Below are 16,268 nucleotides of genomic sequence, written 5' to 3'. Positions count from 1 at the left end.
CGTAAAGTTACAGTAGCACCTGATCCATATACTCTCCTGTAAATCGCGACCCGTACACATACCTCAACACATAATGGCGGACGCATCCGCGCAACCAAAACCCAGCAGCAGCGTCAAGCTGGTGCTGCTCGGCGAGGCTGCCGTCGGAAAGGTGCGATACTATGACGGTCACCAGTGTGAACGTGCAGTATTAATTAATCTCAGTCCTCGCTGGTCATGCGCTTCGTCAACAACGACTTCCAAGAAAACAAGGAGCCGACGATAGGAGGTGTGCAGCTCTCGTCCCCCAAGCGCGCAAGCATATACCGTATCTAACATAAGTATAGCTGCCTTCCTCACACAGAAATGCAACCTACCCACCCGCACAATCAAGTTTGAGATCTGGGATACCGCCGGCCAGGAACGCTTCGCCTCGCTCGCGCCCATGTACTACCGCAACGCCCAAGCCGCCCTCGTTGTCTACGACATCACGAAGCCCTCGTCGCTCACCAAGGCACAGCACTGGGTCGCTGAGCTACACCGCCAAGCATCGCCCGGCATCGTCATCGCGCTCGTGGGGAACAAGGCCGATCTGGCTACCGAAGGCGGCGAGGAGAGCTCAGAGGACGCAGACGCGGCGCCAGCTGCCGAGGGCGAGGACGCCGAAGAGGAGGACGGCACCGACGCGCGGAGAGTTCCCATCAAGACGGCGAAGGCCTATGCAGACGAGGAGAGCCTGCTATTCTTCGAGACGAGTGCGAAGACGGGGCAGAACGTCGCAGAGGTCTTCACAGCAATCGCGAACGCCATTCCAGAGACAAGCCTCAAGGGCCCACGTGGAGTCGGCGGCCAGACGAACCTGGGCAGGCAAGAGGATGCGCGTGTGAACCTGGGGAGTGCTAGGACTGAGGGCGCCAAGGAGGGTTGCGCGTGCTGAGGTATACCAGACTGGATACTGTAGTAATGCAAGCAGAGCCTTTTTTTGCTTTTGCATCTTTCATAGGTCTATGGTGTTGACTGTGTATAGTGCTTCATTCTTCCCAGCAATACTATGCTGATTTCTGCACCGACTCTGATTCCACACTACTTGGATATTCACTACACGACTAACAATACTAATTGGGCCTCAGCCATGTACCACCTCACGTGCCCCAGCGAGTCTGCCTACCACTCCTCACCTAACCGTACACCGACATGGGTATGCGCCACATCTCGGCACCCATCCATTACCGGCACGTTATCCGGATAAAACCCCAGAAACCCGTCGAGTACCTGCTTTGCCTGCAGAAACGCAGTTTTGAGACCCTGGATTGAGGGAGCACGCCTTATGCGCGTATACAGCGTGACTAGCATAGTGCACGTCATGGCTGTGGTCTGGGTAGGTATACTTGCTTGACCGTGGTTAGTTAATGCAGGTCAGGCCTCACCGGCAGTAGGGCTTGGAAGGCTTGTGAGGGAGGAAGTGCATATGCTTGAGGCTTATGGACGTAGGGTGGATACAAAGGAATACTGGTCTGTAATACTCAACGACTCCCTTGCTCGACTCCTTGAAGCGCTCTCAATACGCATTCTCCTATTGGAACGTCAAGATGGTATATCTGCGGCCACGCTCTTCCAACAGCAGTACGCTCCTCGACACCTCACCATCTTTTTAGGATAGGATCGCTAACACCACTAGCTTCCAACCGATGCTTCAACACCTACTCGAACCTCCCTGCAATCCAACAATGCCAGGAAGCAGGAGATACACCCTACTGATGGCCACCCAACGGAACACGAATGTGCCTCGGTTTCATCAAAGCGATTCCCTTCTACTGGCCGTCGACATACTACAATCAAAATGCCTTCTTCTACGTTGACTTCGGCGACCAACACAGCCAAGGACCAAACCAACCGGGTAGGATCCGCGTCACGGAAGGCAACATTGACTTGACCGGGTTCGAGAGCTATGCGGAATGTATTACTAGTGGCAGCTGGAGTAATGAGAAAGCCTTGAGCATTACGATCCGCGAGTGGTTCCCTTACACCGATGGTTACCAAGAGGTTGTCCATCAGGGCCCGACACTCATCTTGGTCACTCCGGAGCAGACAGCGACAGCAACGCCGAGTGCAACAGCGGAAAGCGCCAACCCAGAACTCACTGCGGACAAAATCGCTGGCATATCCTTCGGCGCCATCATCGGCGCCATCCTACTCGACTTGCTTTACTTCTCATGTTGCATGAGCTGCTACTTGTCATACTACGGATTCCAAGAGAAGAGCGAGATAAAGAGGGTAAAGCGGCAAGAGGCTCGGCGTATACAGGAAGAGAGGGCTTACGTACAGCCAGACGTGGATACGATAAAGGCTAGCGTAGCACGCGGAGAGATATGGACGGGTCCGGTGCGTCCAGGAGGCATGTGGGCAGCGCGTTGTGACTGGCCGGCAGCCCCAAGGCGAGCATCGAGGGACGATGATGAGATAAGAGTGGTGGAAGAAAGGAGGATGGAAGAGCAGAGGGTGAAGGAGCAGAGGATCGAGCAAAGGAGGCAGGAGGTTGCGAGAGCGGAAGAGATTGAGCCGCCAGCTTATGAGGCACCGCCGCCAAAGTACATGCCGTAAGATGGTTTCGCAAAATTTGACGAGGCTGTGGCCGGTGACTGCTGCTTCACCTCAGGGTGCGCCTTCCTGACCCTGCGAAGGTGACTAAGCGGTGTCAACAAAATGCACCGGCGGCTGCTTCACCTCATACTCACCTCACCTCTCTTGTCGACCTTCCAATATCTACACCATCATCACCTTCAGCTATGGTTCAGCGCTGCGACTCCAGATTACCGGAGGGCATAGCCTCCTCGGTCAATCATTTCATCGAACCAGCAGCCCTTCAAGCTCTGTATGCAGCTTCAGGCCCAGCCAGTAATGCACCTTCAGTGTTGTGCAGAAGCCAGCGGGCAGGCTGCCGACAGCGCAACATTTGCCTCGATCTTCATTGTACGGAAAATTCGGCAGGTCAACTTCTCACGCGCAATTAGTTCCCATTCCTCAAGCTACAACGGAAATAAGGAACCACATCTATCACTACCTCCGCCATCGCATCTACGTACGATCTCAAACGTTAACACTCGATCTGGAGCCATATATGGCCGCTTTAATGACCCTACCCCAAAGGACCGCGATGCAGATTACCTGATGAACTGTGCGGAAGATCGAAACCTCGCGACACATACACCAATGGCGCCTGGTTTACCTCAGTGGATGCTTTTGAGTATTGTTTGTACCAGTTTCGGTTGCGAGCTCGCTTCTTCCACGTAAACGACCTCTGCCATCCTCTCCCACAGAGCACTCGTATGCCACCGAAACTGGCTCTGAGTCAAGCTCGCATTGTGGAACTCAGCAGACCTACAAACCTTTACCTGGATGCATGACAAGAACTGAACAATGATAGCACCAACCATGGGTGTTCGGTTTGGATACACAGTCTGAGACCCATACACGGCAGTTCATCCATCACCTGGCACATCCATGTTCGAGCCTGCAGATCTTCCAGGCACGCTTCTGCTTCCCTTATATACCAGACGGCAAGCTCGATGCTACCACCAAAGGAATCCAATCGTGCATCGGATTCTTCGACGAGCTTCCGAAAGGATTAGGTTACGTCGCGTTTCTCATGACTGACAGGAGATTCGATTTTCCGAACTTACCCAACTTTCAGATTGCGAGAGAAGCAATGAAGGAAGAGCTCAGACATGTCGTCATGTTGCCTGTAGATAGTGCAGATCAGATCATCCAAGATGACATGGTATGCTGGGATCACAACATCGAATCACAAGACTCACTCTGTCCAAGTTCTGGGGATTAGCGTCTTCGGGTAACTTCAGTGGATTACAGATATAGGGTGGGAAAGGAGTTATAGGACAACGGCAAGATACCAGAGCTATGGAGATAGCATATGGGTTTCCTCTTCTCGACAGGTGAGCTGCTATCATACACAAGCTTGACCAGAACTTTACAATGGTTGCTGAAATATAGAGACTCCCCTGAACTTGGTTCACTACTGCGACAGATTTATGTTATGTAAGAATGAAGACTTCTAAGTGGCAGTTTCTATCTTGGTTGACAGAATTGACAATCTGGTACATGTCCTGCAGGGCAACAACGTGGTGAACGGCCACTCACAAGGCTGTCCGCCTTCATGAACCACGGTACGTACCTACTGTACGCATCACTGTACCAAGGTCAGGGGGGTCTGCACATTTTTGCAAGCACCGATATTGCAGAGTTAGACGATATATCAAATTCTGCGATGTCTGTCTACCTTACAGGTCAGCAATAGCGGTTCCACCCCCTAGTCAAAAAATCTCGGACACTTTTGCTGATGTAATTGACCCCCACCAAATGTCACTTTGTTAGCACTCGCCATACAGAATTGCATTGCGCAGCAGCCACATACATCAGATTGAACTGAAATTGATTCTTGAGGCTATTGAGATACTATGCAATCCTATCACGATCGAATTATGTGGTGTTGCAGCTCTACCAGAGCGCAGTTTTGCACCAAACACTGGGGTGCTGAAACACCTGCCTACACCGATAGGGTATCTCATTGATACGCTCTTGCACCATTTCTTGACCAACCTGCTTCCACTCGTGTTGTAGTGCTGCCTTAAGCTCTGTGATGGTGTTGATAGTATATAGTTGACGTTTGACGCGTTCCTTGATGATGTTCCAGATGCCTTCAATAGGGTTGAGGTCGGGTGAATTAGCTGGATGTGAGAGCACCTTGACACCATGTTCGTGCCGATATACTGCTGGCAGAGAGTTGCAGTTGCGTGTGCCATGGCTTGGGTCGTTATCTTCTTGCAGATACCAAGTATATCGTTGTTGTACAGGTACCTCAGCCCGGAGTACATCAGACTGAGCGACTAGATGACTGTATGCAGCGCAGTATACTGGTAGCATCTTCTCCACATAGTATGACGCTCTCATAGAGTTTCCGGGTTTCAGTACCACTGGTATGCGTGCCTTTGAGGCCTCCCACTCTCTCACACGTGCTTCGTAGTCTCCAGGTTGGTCTGTAGCAGGTCGCCTTTGAGGCTTTGGTGGAGGCTTTGCAGGCTTATGATCATCGTACTTGTCGTTGTAGAACAGCAGCTTGTCGGCCATAGTGTAGTAGTTGATCCAGGCAGCAAAGTGCACCACATTGGCAGTCCTTTCTGGATGATTGACAATGTTATATGACGCTGCACGCTCACCTAATACACGGAGTATCCAGTCAACAGGAAAATCGTGAAGTGACATGTGAGCCTCGTCGGTATATTGTACACCATCCCAGTACCCTATAACAGGCTGGTGTTGGTTGTTTGCTGCATAGTTCTGCCGTTGAGAGGCCTGTGGTTTGGTGATATCCTTCTGTGTTGACGCTCTAAACATACCAGCATTCATGCGGGTGTGTAGGGATCGTTGTAGCGTGCGTCGGCTCGCATCAATATGAGCTTCTGATAACTGTATTTGCAGTGGTTTTTGGCGGCTTGATTGCTCTGCATTGAGTAATTGATGTAGCTGCAGATTTGTGATCTTGTAAGGCCGGCCAGAGCCTTGAGAACCTCGTAAAAGTTGCTTTTGAACTCTCCCATCATGACGACGGGCTGCAATATCACCTATATCTTGCCTCTCACAAAGCCAATCGTATGCAGTGGAGCTAGGGATGCTGAGTTGTTGGAAGAGGTGTTGCGATGGCACATGCGTAAAGTCGTCCTTGTGGTCAAACGCGTGATAAAACCGTGCACGAGTGAGACTGTTGCAATGAGGCTTGACAGGATTGAAGGGCGTTACTTCGCGATTACGGAGACGCATTATTTGTCAGAAAATATGAAGATTTGGTAGAGTTATAGCTGCTGCAAGTTGAGTATAGGCTCAGTGTTGATGCGGGGTGGATTCCGGGTTACCTCAGCAAAGTGTCCGAGATTTTTTGACTAGGAGGTGGTTCTCTGGTTAATGTGCGAAGATGCTGCCGCTGTTAGTGATACCGTACAAGTATTCACCAGTCCTTGATCGAGCTACGCCACTTTTCCTGAACCCTAGCCACGACAGCTTTTGGGTCGCTTACCTGGTGAGCACAAGCCTCTTCATCTCATTATCAGCACATCAAGCCACCTGAACCACCTCAGCTCTCGGGTTACTGAAGCGAGTCTCTTCCCCTCGACACCATAACACACTCAAAGTGCAACGTTTCGGTACATTCATAGTTATGCGAACATATGGTTGCAATGGAGCGTCCCGACTATCGATTCCATCTGCCTAAACAGAGCGCCTCATCGACGGAATATCTCCTCTATCCGGCTGCACTGCAGATACTAGTCAGAAATCAAATCCGAATCGATACGCAACAATCAAGACACCCTTCGCCAAAGTCAGCGATCCGGGCGTGGCCAACGCAATCTGCACCTCCCTCTTCACTACGACGAGGTATCTTTGGCACACCTCAGCGGTAGTAAAAAGTTCCCGTTCTTCATGTTGCCTCTGGAGATAAGGTGTATGATCTATCCTTACCTTCTCGCCCGGATCCTCATACGATTCGATCATCTGAACATGAAATTCAGCGCCATAGGCGGCACGCATGGCTCACCAAGGATGGCACATTCATGCCGTCTGCACTCCAATTTCTCTCTTTGGATACTCTTGAGCAAACAGTTTCTACGTGAGGGACTGGATCACTTCCGAGCGAGGGCTATCTTTTACCACAATCATCACTTTGCATACCAACATACTTGTCCCTCGACCGGGTACGGACGGTGCACTTTACAAGATAGAGTGCTATCTGGCTCTCTACATGACGGAACAGGACGAGAGTGGCAGATACTACAGTTTCGGCGAAGACCAGGAGACGGAGGCAATCACCCTGTAGGCAATTTTCCATCTATGCAATCCGACTACAGACATCCAACGATTGAAAATCGACTTCTTACACAACAATGGCACCGCACTCTGCCTGTTCCAACTTTCCATCTAAGACTTTCGCCCCGCAATTTTGTACCTCTAAATGCTGCCCAAGAGCTTACAGCAAGTCACGTTCAGGTTGGATCTCGAATTTCACCTACCCACCTGGGCAAGGAAACCAGGTATTGAGCGTGTGAACCGTGCGATCAGAAACGAGCTTAGGCGTGTGGATACGACTGGGTCGCATTTCGAGGAGGAATTAGTATGCGGCAGACACGGAATCACATCAGGAGAATGCGGCACTGATTGCGTGGCCGCGTGGCAGGTGCGAGTGAGTTCGGTAGCTTGGCCGGCATTCGGTGGATAAAAAAAAACAGGGTACAAACACTGAAAGCGTATGTTGTAGTTCGGTCTGCCGAGCTTCTTCACAGTCAAGTTCGTGTATCGACATAACACAACCACAGTACTGAATCACGAATTCTCGGGCGAGTAAAATGATTCACATGCTTTACCACACGCTCTACTAGACGTTCCCAGAGCAGGCAAGATAGATGATACACTATATACTACGTGTATAGTTCCATCTGCATTCAAATTCTACTTCGCTTTACGTTGCATAGTGTGTTGTACCCATCTTCCACAAGATCGAACACACAGTGTTTCCATAAGCAATCATTCACATACAGTGTTTCATTTTGTGCGGTCACGCTGTTCATCTTTACTGGCACTATCGTCACATAATGCAGAACATCGAAGGTCTACGAAAGGAAACTTCAGAATCTTCGCTCTTCTTCTCTTTCACCAGATCCACAAAACAGATAGACACAGTCGCGAAGCTGTGCAATGGTAAGTGCCATCACACTGACATATCCCTACAAATATAGTTTAGAAGCGCCGCACGTACCCACCAACCAAGACAACCACAGAGCAAACACCCTTAGACATAGACATAGTCATCGTCCAGATTAGCAAACATGGGCTGTGCATCTTCCCGCCCAGCCAGCCACACCTCGCACCCCCCGATCGGCGGCCACCACTCTTCACACAGACACATACATGCAGATATGTCCTCGTTTGACACCTACCGGGGCACATCTTACACCCCCAAACCGCCTCCACCCGTCGCACGAGGCCACTCTCCACACCACCACAGCCCCTACAAACCCTTTGATTTCTACATCTCACACAACCATCATGGCGAATACGGTAAGTCCACCAGTATTCACTACCCTCAAACACACACCTGCTACGCCCGCGACATCAGCCCGCCGCGGCACCGCAACGAGATGCCGCGCCGCCATGCGAACCACCGGTATCGCGATGTGAGTCCACTGGGCTCGTCGCGGTTTGAGCAGCTGTTTGGGCGGGCGTATATTGGGAACGGGAGGATTGGGGTGACGGCGGGGTGTAATTTTAGAGGTGGAGGGATTGGGGGGTGGGAGAATTGGTGAGCATGCGAGCGGTATAGAGAGCAGCCGAGACAGCGAAGTAGAAATGGATTTGAATACCTACAATACTAAAACTTCTCCCAAGCAATCTCCGAAGCATTCAATGAAACATGAAATGACAGTGCAATCGCCCTGGGATACTTTGCAAGCACCTCTTAAAAGGGGAGGTAATTTCTCCTTAGTTGCCTTCCATATGTCGCTCAAAAGATAAGATGCTTTCTAGGATCGTGCCTCACGAATTTGCGACCCATACTCAGAGAACACTGTGCACTTGGCCATGTGCGTCGAGTGACCATTTGCTTCGTTAAAGACGTTGCAACCATATACTGCCGCATTGGGTGGTGTGTACACTGTTGGTCGTCAGTCAGCATGTACTGATCCGTTACTTATGGACTTACAGTGCAGTGAGACAGCGTAGTTTTGCTTATCTGGGTTGGAAATGCGGTGGAGTCCGAGCTTGTCAGACATATATGTGACTTGGTCGGCCTGGTATGTCTTCTCGGAGATGACCTGCATGTGGCGATCCTCCGAGTTATTGAGGTCGATGGTGGGCCATGCGTAGCGTGTCTCGGTGAGACTGCCCTTGAGAATCTTCATGATGCAATGGGCGTTGGCATGGCTATGATCTGTCAGAAGAGCCCATTTTGAGATTAAGTTTCAAGTGGAAGTAGACAGAACATGGTAAGTACCATGCTGGCCCAAGAATGGATCGCGCAATATATCGAAAATAGTGTCCTTACCGGCTGTCTCCTGCGCTATGGACGCATTCGATCTCATGATCGGCGAGCAAAGTCGCTTCGTCAGTCAGGAGTACAGAGCCTTTGTTTGCAAAGTGCATTGGAAGGCCGGGTCACATTGATAATCTGTTGTCAATAGAAATAAAACAAAGAAAAGCCGAGCTTACTCATGAATGGGACTTGCCCTACCAGGTGCCCATACTAGTAGAAGCTGTTAATATCAGTAAAGTCCACGACTGGAAATATGGATCAGATAGGTACCAGATTGCTTTTGCCGTTGCCCTTGTCGACGAGATTCCGTGTGTACGCTGTATTGGGTTGTGCCATCGAATATTTCTCCCATTCCGACTCATCTGAGACATAGTCTTCCATCAGCTGCTGAAGCTCTTTCTCGTCCACATCATCACTATCGATGCCGCTACATGGGCCAAGCCTGTCACTCAAGGCCTGAATGAGTGTCTGGAAGCGATCTGTGCGTTCTGCTGTACGGCCAGGCATGATGATATGACAACGATGGTATTTTATGACGATACTGATGTTGTTGTAGTAGCAGTAAGATGTAACGAAGAGGAAGAGCGTTTGGAAATCGATTTCGAGGTCCAAACACTATGATAAGAAGCTACGGATTATCGAGAGCGATAAGCCGAGCAGGCGTCAGGTTTTATCAGGAAAGAGCGGACGATACAGCGTGACACGTGAGTCTTTGAGGCGCAAAATTATGTAACAACTAGCTCCGGCGATGTCTCCCAGCTAGGTCAGGTGCACCAACCGTCGCACCGCATACGCATGCCAACACAATCCGTGAGTATCAGAACGCGGTCGGCGACGAGCAAAATAGCGGCTTCTATCGGTCGTTGCCTTCGTATCATGCAAGAGCATCCAAAGGGAGTTGCAGGGACGAGGCTGAATATAGCTAGCGTGACCGGCGAAAAGTATAGCCGGTACCCCTCATCCGGCAAGCGTGAGCAAAGGGCGTCATCGCCGCCTCGGACATCAAATTTCTGTATCAGCGCATTCGCGACTGCACAACGTCTTGAAACGCTTCAGACGACGTGATAGCCAACATGTCGACAACAGTGGATAAGGTGAATACTACCATTCTGCAAAATGTGGGACCTATCTCATACTGACTGAATGTGCGCAGATTAAAGAGGTCGAGGCCGAAGTAAGACCCCTCCAGATCGCAAACGTATATTGATGACTTACGCCATGTAGATGGCCCGTACCCAGAAGAACAAGGCGACCTCGTACCATTTGGGACAACTGAAGGCCAAGCTAGCGAAGCTTAAGAGGGAATTACTCGAGCCCAGCGGTGGCGGCGGTGGTGGAGGTGTTGGTTTCGATGTCGCAAGAACTGGTGTTGCCAGTGTTGGCTTCATTGGTTTCCCTTCCGTGGGAAAGAGTACGCTCATGAGCAGATTAACTGGCCAACACTCCGAAGCTGCCGCATACGAATTCACGACGCTCACGACTGTCCCCGGTCAGGTTATGTACAACGGCGCCAAAATCCAGATTCTCGATCTTCCCGGTATCATTCAGGGCGCCAAGGACGGAAAGGGTCGTGGTCGACAGGTCATTGCGGTCGCGAAGACCTGTCATTTGATCTTCATTGTGCTGGACGTCAACAAGCCCTTAACCGACAAGCGCGTTATCGAGAACGAATTGGAAGGCTTTGGTATTCGAATCAACAAGAGCCCACCGAACATTGTGCTCAAGAAGAAGGATAAGGGTGGTATCAACATTACCTCCACGGTCCCATTGACACACATCGACCACGACGAGATCAAGGCTGTTATGAGCGAGTACCGCATGGCGAACGCCGACATTGCCATTCGATGCGACGCGACCGTTGACGACCTTATCGACGTTATCGAAGCGAAGAGCCGAAGTTACATTCCTGTCATCTATGCGCTCAACAAGATTGACGCCATTTCGATTGAAGAGCTGGATCTCATCTACCGAATTCCCAACGCTTGTCCCATCAGTTCTGAGCACGGCTGGAACATCGACGAACTATTGGAGCAAATGTGGGAAAAGCTCAATTTGTGCCGTGTCTACACCAAGCCCAAGGGCAGGATGCCTGATTATACTGCTCCGGTCGTTCTGAGGGCCACTGCTTGCACAGTCGAAGACTTCGTATGTGCTCTATATTTATACACCACAACGCTAGCTAATAAAGGTCCAGTGTCACTCCATCCACAAGACTATCGTAGAACAGTTTAAGCACGCCATCGTATACGGAAAATCTGTCAAGCATCAACCTCAGCGTGTGGGATTGTCCCATGAGCTTGCCGACGAAGACATCGGTGAGTTGAACGGCGTTATCAGATCTTAGTGTATTTTTCGTGCTAACCTTGCAACCAGTTACCATTGTCAAGAAGTAAAAGATAGATTGCGATACATACCCCGGCCTTCAGGCCGTCTACCCCTCGCAGTAGAGAGGGATTGGAGTGGTGAGTGGCTTGTGGACGGCTCGATGTCTCACCACAGTGCCACAATTAGGCCTGGACATGAAGGATGACGAGCAGATTGAGGCTTTAAGCCGACTTCACACTCTGGATTGGCCGAAGTTGCCGTCCCAATAGCTCCGCGCCGGCATCAGCACATTCGCTTAACTGAGACAAAGAGCTTGCGGAGCGGATCATACCTGCCATTCGCCAGGACACCAGGGACTTGAACGGACCGTAGCCGTCCGCAACTATCAATAAGGTTTCTCCTGCCGAAGAGGCGCACCAAAGTACGTACACATCTCAAGGAAGCCTCGTGGAGAGAGGGGCGCCGGCGTTTAAACAGTCTCAGCATATTAGTTTTCCCATAAGGATACTTTCGGAACTTCAGCAAATACGATCAGTGTTGTCTGGCCCAGTTTTTCAAGTATCGGCTTCCTTCATTGGTGTTCTGACGGATACAGTTGTCGATTCGGAGACTTCCAGCAGGGGTGCTGTCCGTGCCGACGACTCACAGAGCTCGTTGTTATTCGGGCGCTAAATCATTATCGCTCCCGTTCCTGAGTGGCTGTTTTGCAAAACCTTATGTGTCTTTTGTGGCTCCATTTCTCGTGGGCGCGATTATCGCCATCCCAAAGCGTCACAGCCCGTCTGCGCAATTCAGATTCTGTTTATGCACCGCCGATGGTTGACACCTTCGTTCGACCGCGGGTATCGCTACTTCTCGTACCTGATTGAACTGTCGAGTTTCAGTTGCGGTTGCGCGCCACGAGCGTACGATATCGATGAACACTGCGCATGGCGCACGAAACGATACCATTACGCGGTGCTCACTCAGGCCATGTCTGCGTTGGGGAATCAGAATAACCGGTCGCAACGATGTGTGAGCACGGTGCGATGGTCTCTGTGGGATGATCGTACCAGACCGCCTTGACATCCCATTTGCCGCAGCATAGACATTGTGTGGGGCCGTGCACTGGGGGTGTCTCGACAAGCTTGAGCCAGGCGGCCGCATATTTCTAGCCCGCGTCAACCCTAAAGGGCGCATCCCCGACAAGACCCGCACATGCACTAAACCCAACGTTGCTGTCGCGTTGCGGCGTCGCCTGGCTTGATGGCGGCAAGGATGTACGGTGCACAAGCCAACTTGAGCCAGCAAGCTTGGGCTGGAAACAAACAGGCCCTCTCCCGCACTGCTGCAACAGCCCGCGTCTGCATCGCACACATCGGGGCTTGTACCAGCGTCCCCAGACCTTCTTTCATGTACGCGCTGCGGGCCCGTCGTGCCAGGCCTTACCCTGCAGCTTCTGCTTTCCTCTGAGCTCATTCCTCTGCCGCACCTCTTTATACAATCCAGTTTAGAGCTTGTCATACGACTGCGCAGTTTTGTCAGCCAAATCCTCGCTCTGCTGCAGTACATCCTCGTCGATACTGTTTCGCTTTAGGAACCTGAACCAACATCTCATGCATGCATGCACGCCTCTGTCTTGAAGTCACCCACACCGACCAGTAACAGCAACTTTGACCTGCAAATGCCCGCCGAACCACTTGATCGCCATAGCATTTGACGGACACTTGCTTCCACATTCGCACGACTACAACAGTCGACGCCGCACCAACCTCGCCCAACATGAGCCAGCTCCAGATGGACCACGAACACCATCACCAAGAACCATTTGAAGACCATACAGGATGGCATGAGAATGGCCCATATCCGCATCACTCGTCGCCGGTGCAAGATTTCAATGGCTTCCACGCCTATACACCGATGCCAATGGAGCCCATCTATGGGAATGGCATGCACCCACCACACCCTTCACATCCACCACCTAGATCTACACATCAACAACTTCAGCCCTTGATCATGCCTCAGTGGCCCAGCATGTTGACCAGCCAGTCAACATACCAGCCCTCGATCTTCCCTTCTGCGCCCGTACCAATTACACCGGCATCAGCGACTCCCGTCTCGGCAACATCGACACATTCGAGGACATCATCAACACCCCGAAAGACCTTGACTGACCAGGATCGTCGCCGGATGTGTCAGTACCACGAGGACAACCCTACTGTCAAGCAGACCGAAATTGGAGGTACGCCAACATCTCTCTTTGGTCGAAATATAGTCCTGTACTAACGCTTTTGCAGCAATGTTTGGCGTCGAGCGAAGGTACTATTGAGTGAGCCATCTACCTACCTATCACTGTGCTGACAAGCTTGTAGTACCGTCTCGAAAGTGTTGCGACAGAAAGAGAAGTACCTTTACCAGGACGATGGCAGCCGTTCACCCATCAGGAAGTCGAAGGGGAAGCTCCCTGACATTGAGCGAGCACTCTCCAACTGGGCCAGGAATCATCAGAGGCAAGGCTACCAGCTTACCGACTCAATCATTCGGGACAAGGCACGCTTCTTCGCACAGACTGTGGGAAATTCCGAAAGCCATCTGAAGGCAAACAGCACCAGTTGGCTAGAGAAGTTCAAGCAGAAGAACCATCTAATGGGCGCAAAGTCACGCAAAGGCTCGATAGCAGAAGAGTCGGAAGGCACATCGAATCCTCCTTCTAATGCGCAAACACCTGGAGCTCTTTCACCCATATCCCCTGATGACGATTCTCCTATTCCGAATCTGGCGGTCAAGAAGAGCGAGGACAGCTTGAAGACTGAAAGCCCTGACACTTACGACTTCTCGGGTCGACGACCTTACAACTCTCAAAGCAGCACCTCTTTGTCTACTGTCTTCACTGAACAAGGACCCACAAGCCCTACTTCGCTGGCATCGCCGTTCTTTACGCCGGACTCAGCATGCGGGCCTAATTCATTCATTGGCAACCGTCAGGCTTCCAATGGGCAGCCAGGGAGCAACGGCTTCCAGCGGCCACGGAGTCAGACGTTCCCCCTGTTGGTAGGTGTCGAACAATACGCATCACCGCCAGCGTCGTCAGATGCGATGACTCCAAAGTACATCAGCAGCACTGCGCTCGATTCGCCCCTGGCAGAGATGAGCGATCCGTTAGCCACAATCGACGAGGCGATGTCCATATCACCTACCCAGGTTTCCAACTCGATGCAGCCCCCACCTCTACCAACTACCTCACCTGGAGGTATTAGGGGAACAGGTTCGCCGGTCTCACCTTCCCAGGAGGAGGCTGCACGCGCTTTGGAACTGGTCATGAGCTTCTTCAAATCACAGTCGGGTGACTTTGCGGTTGCGCCTGAAGAGTACATGACGATTGGCAAGCTAATGGAGAAGCTGCGAATCAAGAACCGATCAGAGAGCATGCCATCGGGCCTTCGACGCGCGTCAGAGCCTGATTACACCGTCACCAAGCTAGAAACTGTCGACGTTTTACACTAGCCAACAGCGTCGCTGAAGACGATACTCGTTGCATCGCACTGAGCGGCACAACACACGAAAACAATGCACAGCCACAAGACTACTATTAATACGTTGGAAAGACGACACTACACTATTTTATTTTCATCACGGACCAAAAGAAGGAAAATTGGGCATATCATAGGAACGCACGTACAGTGCCGGTATTTCAGTTCTCTCATGTCTCATTTTCGCATCAGCATCTCTAGCATCTTTGCTTTACCTTTCCTTCTGGCGCTCGTTACACTGCTCGAAACCTGCTTCCACGTTATACCCTCAGCATGCACAATACCCCAACATGCATGGCCACATACATTCTTCTTACATACATGAAAGACTGTACCCGCTCACGCGGACCATTAGCTATTGTACACCTCTTCTTCTCAGCTTCTTGGCGGCCCCTTCTGTTTGGTGTACTGTCTGAAACGACGGAATAGGCTCGTACACTTCTGTTACCTATATTTGGACTCATATAGCTTTTGTAGTCTGAAACACAGGTCGAGCTCGACTATTGAGTCAATCCACTCCTTGGTATTCAGTACCTGTCTTGGACGACACAGTCCCCCTGATCCAAGCCAGCGATTGCCTGTCTCGACCTGCTGTGACCCGCTGTCACTTAGGCTGGCTGCTGCCTGCCTGCACAGCATAGCACGAACACAAAGTTTGAGTTTATGCAATGCAAACTTTGCATCCGAAATCATCACGATATCTCAGGCCAAGGCCCAACTTTGGTTCTACAATTCACTACGGCAATCCAATGGCCTGGTTAGTTTCGCGTTCGCTATGAGACATGGGCGCTCGTGGCAGGCAACCGAGCCTCCTTACACCTCAACAACCCTCCCTACAGCGTTGATGCCTGCCGCCAGCCACAACGAGATGAGCGAGATTAAGCAGCTACAGTTTAGATGCGCTCCCGGCTCCCCGACACTCACTGTTTCCGGCCATTCGTCTCGGATGTCATCTCACCAGGTTTTCTGCCGCGGGCAGTTGCTTGTGGCCATGGATTGACAGAGGGTGAGCAGTGAGCACGGCTAGTGAGCTAGTGAGCTAGTGCGGGGATGAGCCGAGCACGGTTGTAGACTTGCGAGCTCGTGGGACTGCGCATCCAAACCTGGGTGCGAGCGTTTGTAATAGGTAAGATGAGCACTTCGCTTTCCTTGCTTTTCTTCGTGCTGCAAACGCAAAAGAGATGAAATGCTGCAACAAGATGCTCTAGAATTCACGTTCATTGATAGCGGTCCGGCCCGTAGCCGTGAAGCTTTGCTGGCCGCAGGACCCTTCAGCAGCTCCTCAGCTTCGGACGCTGCCGAATCAGAATTGCGAAGTTGGACACATCGATCACAGGTACGCGGGTACAACGCAGCTGTCAAGT

The 16,268-nt window shown here is 51.3% G+C and overlaps 8 protein-coding genes across 8 annotated transcripts; 6 read left to right on the top strand and 2 right to left on the bottom strand.

Moving 5' to 3' along the window:
- Nucleotides 1-61: 61 nt before the first annotated feature.
- BU25DRAFT_410218 (uncharacterized protein) lies at nucleotides 62-356 on the top strand. Its single transcript, XM_033706230.1, has one exon. It carries the CDS (start codon nucleotides 74-76, stop codon nucleotides 263-265), a length of 192 nt encoding a protein of 63 aa, XP_033562290.1. The 5' UTR covers nucleotides 62-73; the 3' UTR covers nucleotides 266-356.
- Nucleotides 99-1,046, top strand: BU25DRAFT_410216 (ras-domain-containing protein). Its single transcript, XM_033706229.1, has 2 exons — nucleotides 99-151; nucleotides 205-1,046. Exon 2 carries the CDS (start codon nucleotides 425-427, stop codon nucleotides 914-916), a length of 492 nt encoding a protein of 163 aa, XP_033562289.1. The 5' UTR covers nucleotides 99-151; nucleotides 205-424; the 3' UTR covers nucleotides 917-1,046.
- A 712-nt stretch (nucleotides 1,047-1,758) lies between these two features.
- On the top strand, nucleotides 1,759-2,580 carry BU25DRAFT_457959 (uncharacterized protein; the record flags this gene model as incomplete). The annotated part of the gene is made up of 1 exon (XM_033710160.1): nucleotides 1,759-2,580. The coding sequence occupies one exon, from the start codon at nucleotides 1,759-1,761 to the stop codon at nucleotides 2,578-2,580; it is 822 nt and encodes a 273-aa protein (XP_033562288.1).
- Nucleotides 2,581-4,491: 1,911 nt separating this feature from the next.
- Nucleotides 4,492-5,256, bottom strand: BU25DRAFT_430928 (uncharacterized protein; the record flags this gene model as incomplete). Its single annotated transcript, XM_033708632.1, has 1 exon — nucleotides 4,492-5,256. One exon carries the CDS (start codon nucleotides 5,254-5,256, stop codon nucleotides 4,492-4,494), a length of 765 nt encoding a protein of 254 aa, XP_033562287.1.
- A 2,612-nt stretch (nucleotides 5,257-7,868) lies between these two features.
- Nucleotides 7,869-8,345, top strand: BU25DRAFT_448085 (uncharacterized protein; the record flags this gene model as incomplete). The annotated part of the gene is made up of 1 exon (XM_033709579.1): nucleotides 7,869-8,345. One exon carries the CDS (start codon nucleotides 7,869-7,871, stop codon nucleotides 8,343-8,345), a length of 477 nt encoding a protein of 158 aa, XP_033562286.1.
- Nucleotides 8,346-8,453: 108 nt separating this feature from the next.
- BU25DRAFT_39715 (cysteine dioxygenase type I) lies at nucleotides 8,454-9,935 on the bottom strand. Its single transcript, XM_033704860.1, has 4 exons — nucleotides 9,341-9,935; nucleotides 9,247-9,290; nucleotides 8,741-8,961; nucleotides 8,454-8,692 (listed from the first exon to the last, which is right to left on the bottom strand). Exons 1-4 carry the CDS (start codon nucleotides 9,575-9,577, stop codon nucleotides 8,562-8,564), a joined length of 633 nt encoding a protein of 210 aa, XP_033562285.1. The 5' UTR covers nucleotides 9,578-9,935; the 3' UTR covers nucleotides 8,454-8,561.
- A 131-nt stretch (nucleotides 9,936-10,066) lies between these two features.
- Nucleotides 10,067-11,939, top strand: BU25DRAFT_410211 (P-loop containing nucleoside triphosphate hydrolase protein). The gene is made up of 5 exons (XM_033706228.1): nucleotides 10,067-10,164; nucleotides 10,224-10,244; nucleotides 10,295-11,215; nucleotides 11,265-11,385; nucleotides 11,444-11,939. Exons 1-5 carry the CDS (start codon nucleotides 10,144-10,146, stop codon nucleotides 11,461-11,463), a joined length of 1,104 nt encoding a protein of 367 aa, XP_033562284.1. The 5' UTR covers nucleotides 10,067-10,143; the 3' UTR covers nucleotides 11,464-11,939.
- A 1,112-nt stretch (nucleotides 11,940-13,051) lies between these two features.
- On the top strand, nucleotides 13,052-15,028 carry BU25DRAFT_39644 (uncharacterized protein). The gene is made up of 3 exons (XM_033704831.1): nucleotides 13,052-13,616; nucleotides 13,672-13,693; nucleotides 13,747-15,028. Exons 1-3 carry the CDS (start codon nucleotides 13,157-13,159, stop codon nucleotides 14,876-14,878), a joined length of 1,614 nt encoding a protein of 537 aa, XP_033562283.1. The 5' UTR covers nucleotides 13,052-13,156; the 3' UTR covers nucleotides 14,879-15,028.
- Nucleotides 15,029-16,268: the final 1,240 nt, after the last annotated feature.

Source organism: Macroventuria anomochaeta (assembly GCF_010093625.1).
Source record: "Macroventuria anomochaeta strain CBS 525.71 unplaced genomic scaffold BU25scaffold_14, whole genome shotgun sequence".
Taxonomy (NCBI): domain Eukaryota; kingdom Fungi; phylum Ascomycota; class Dothideomycetes; order Pleosporales; family Didymellaceae; genus Macroventuria; species Macroventuria anomochaeta.
This window is presented reverse-complemented; position numbering and strand designations above follow the sequence as displayed.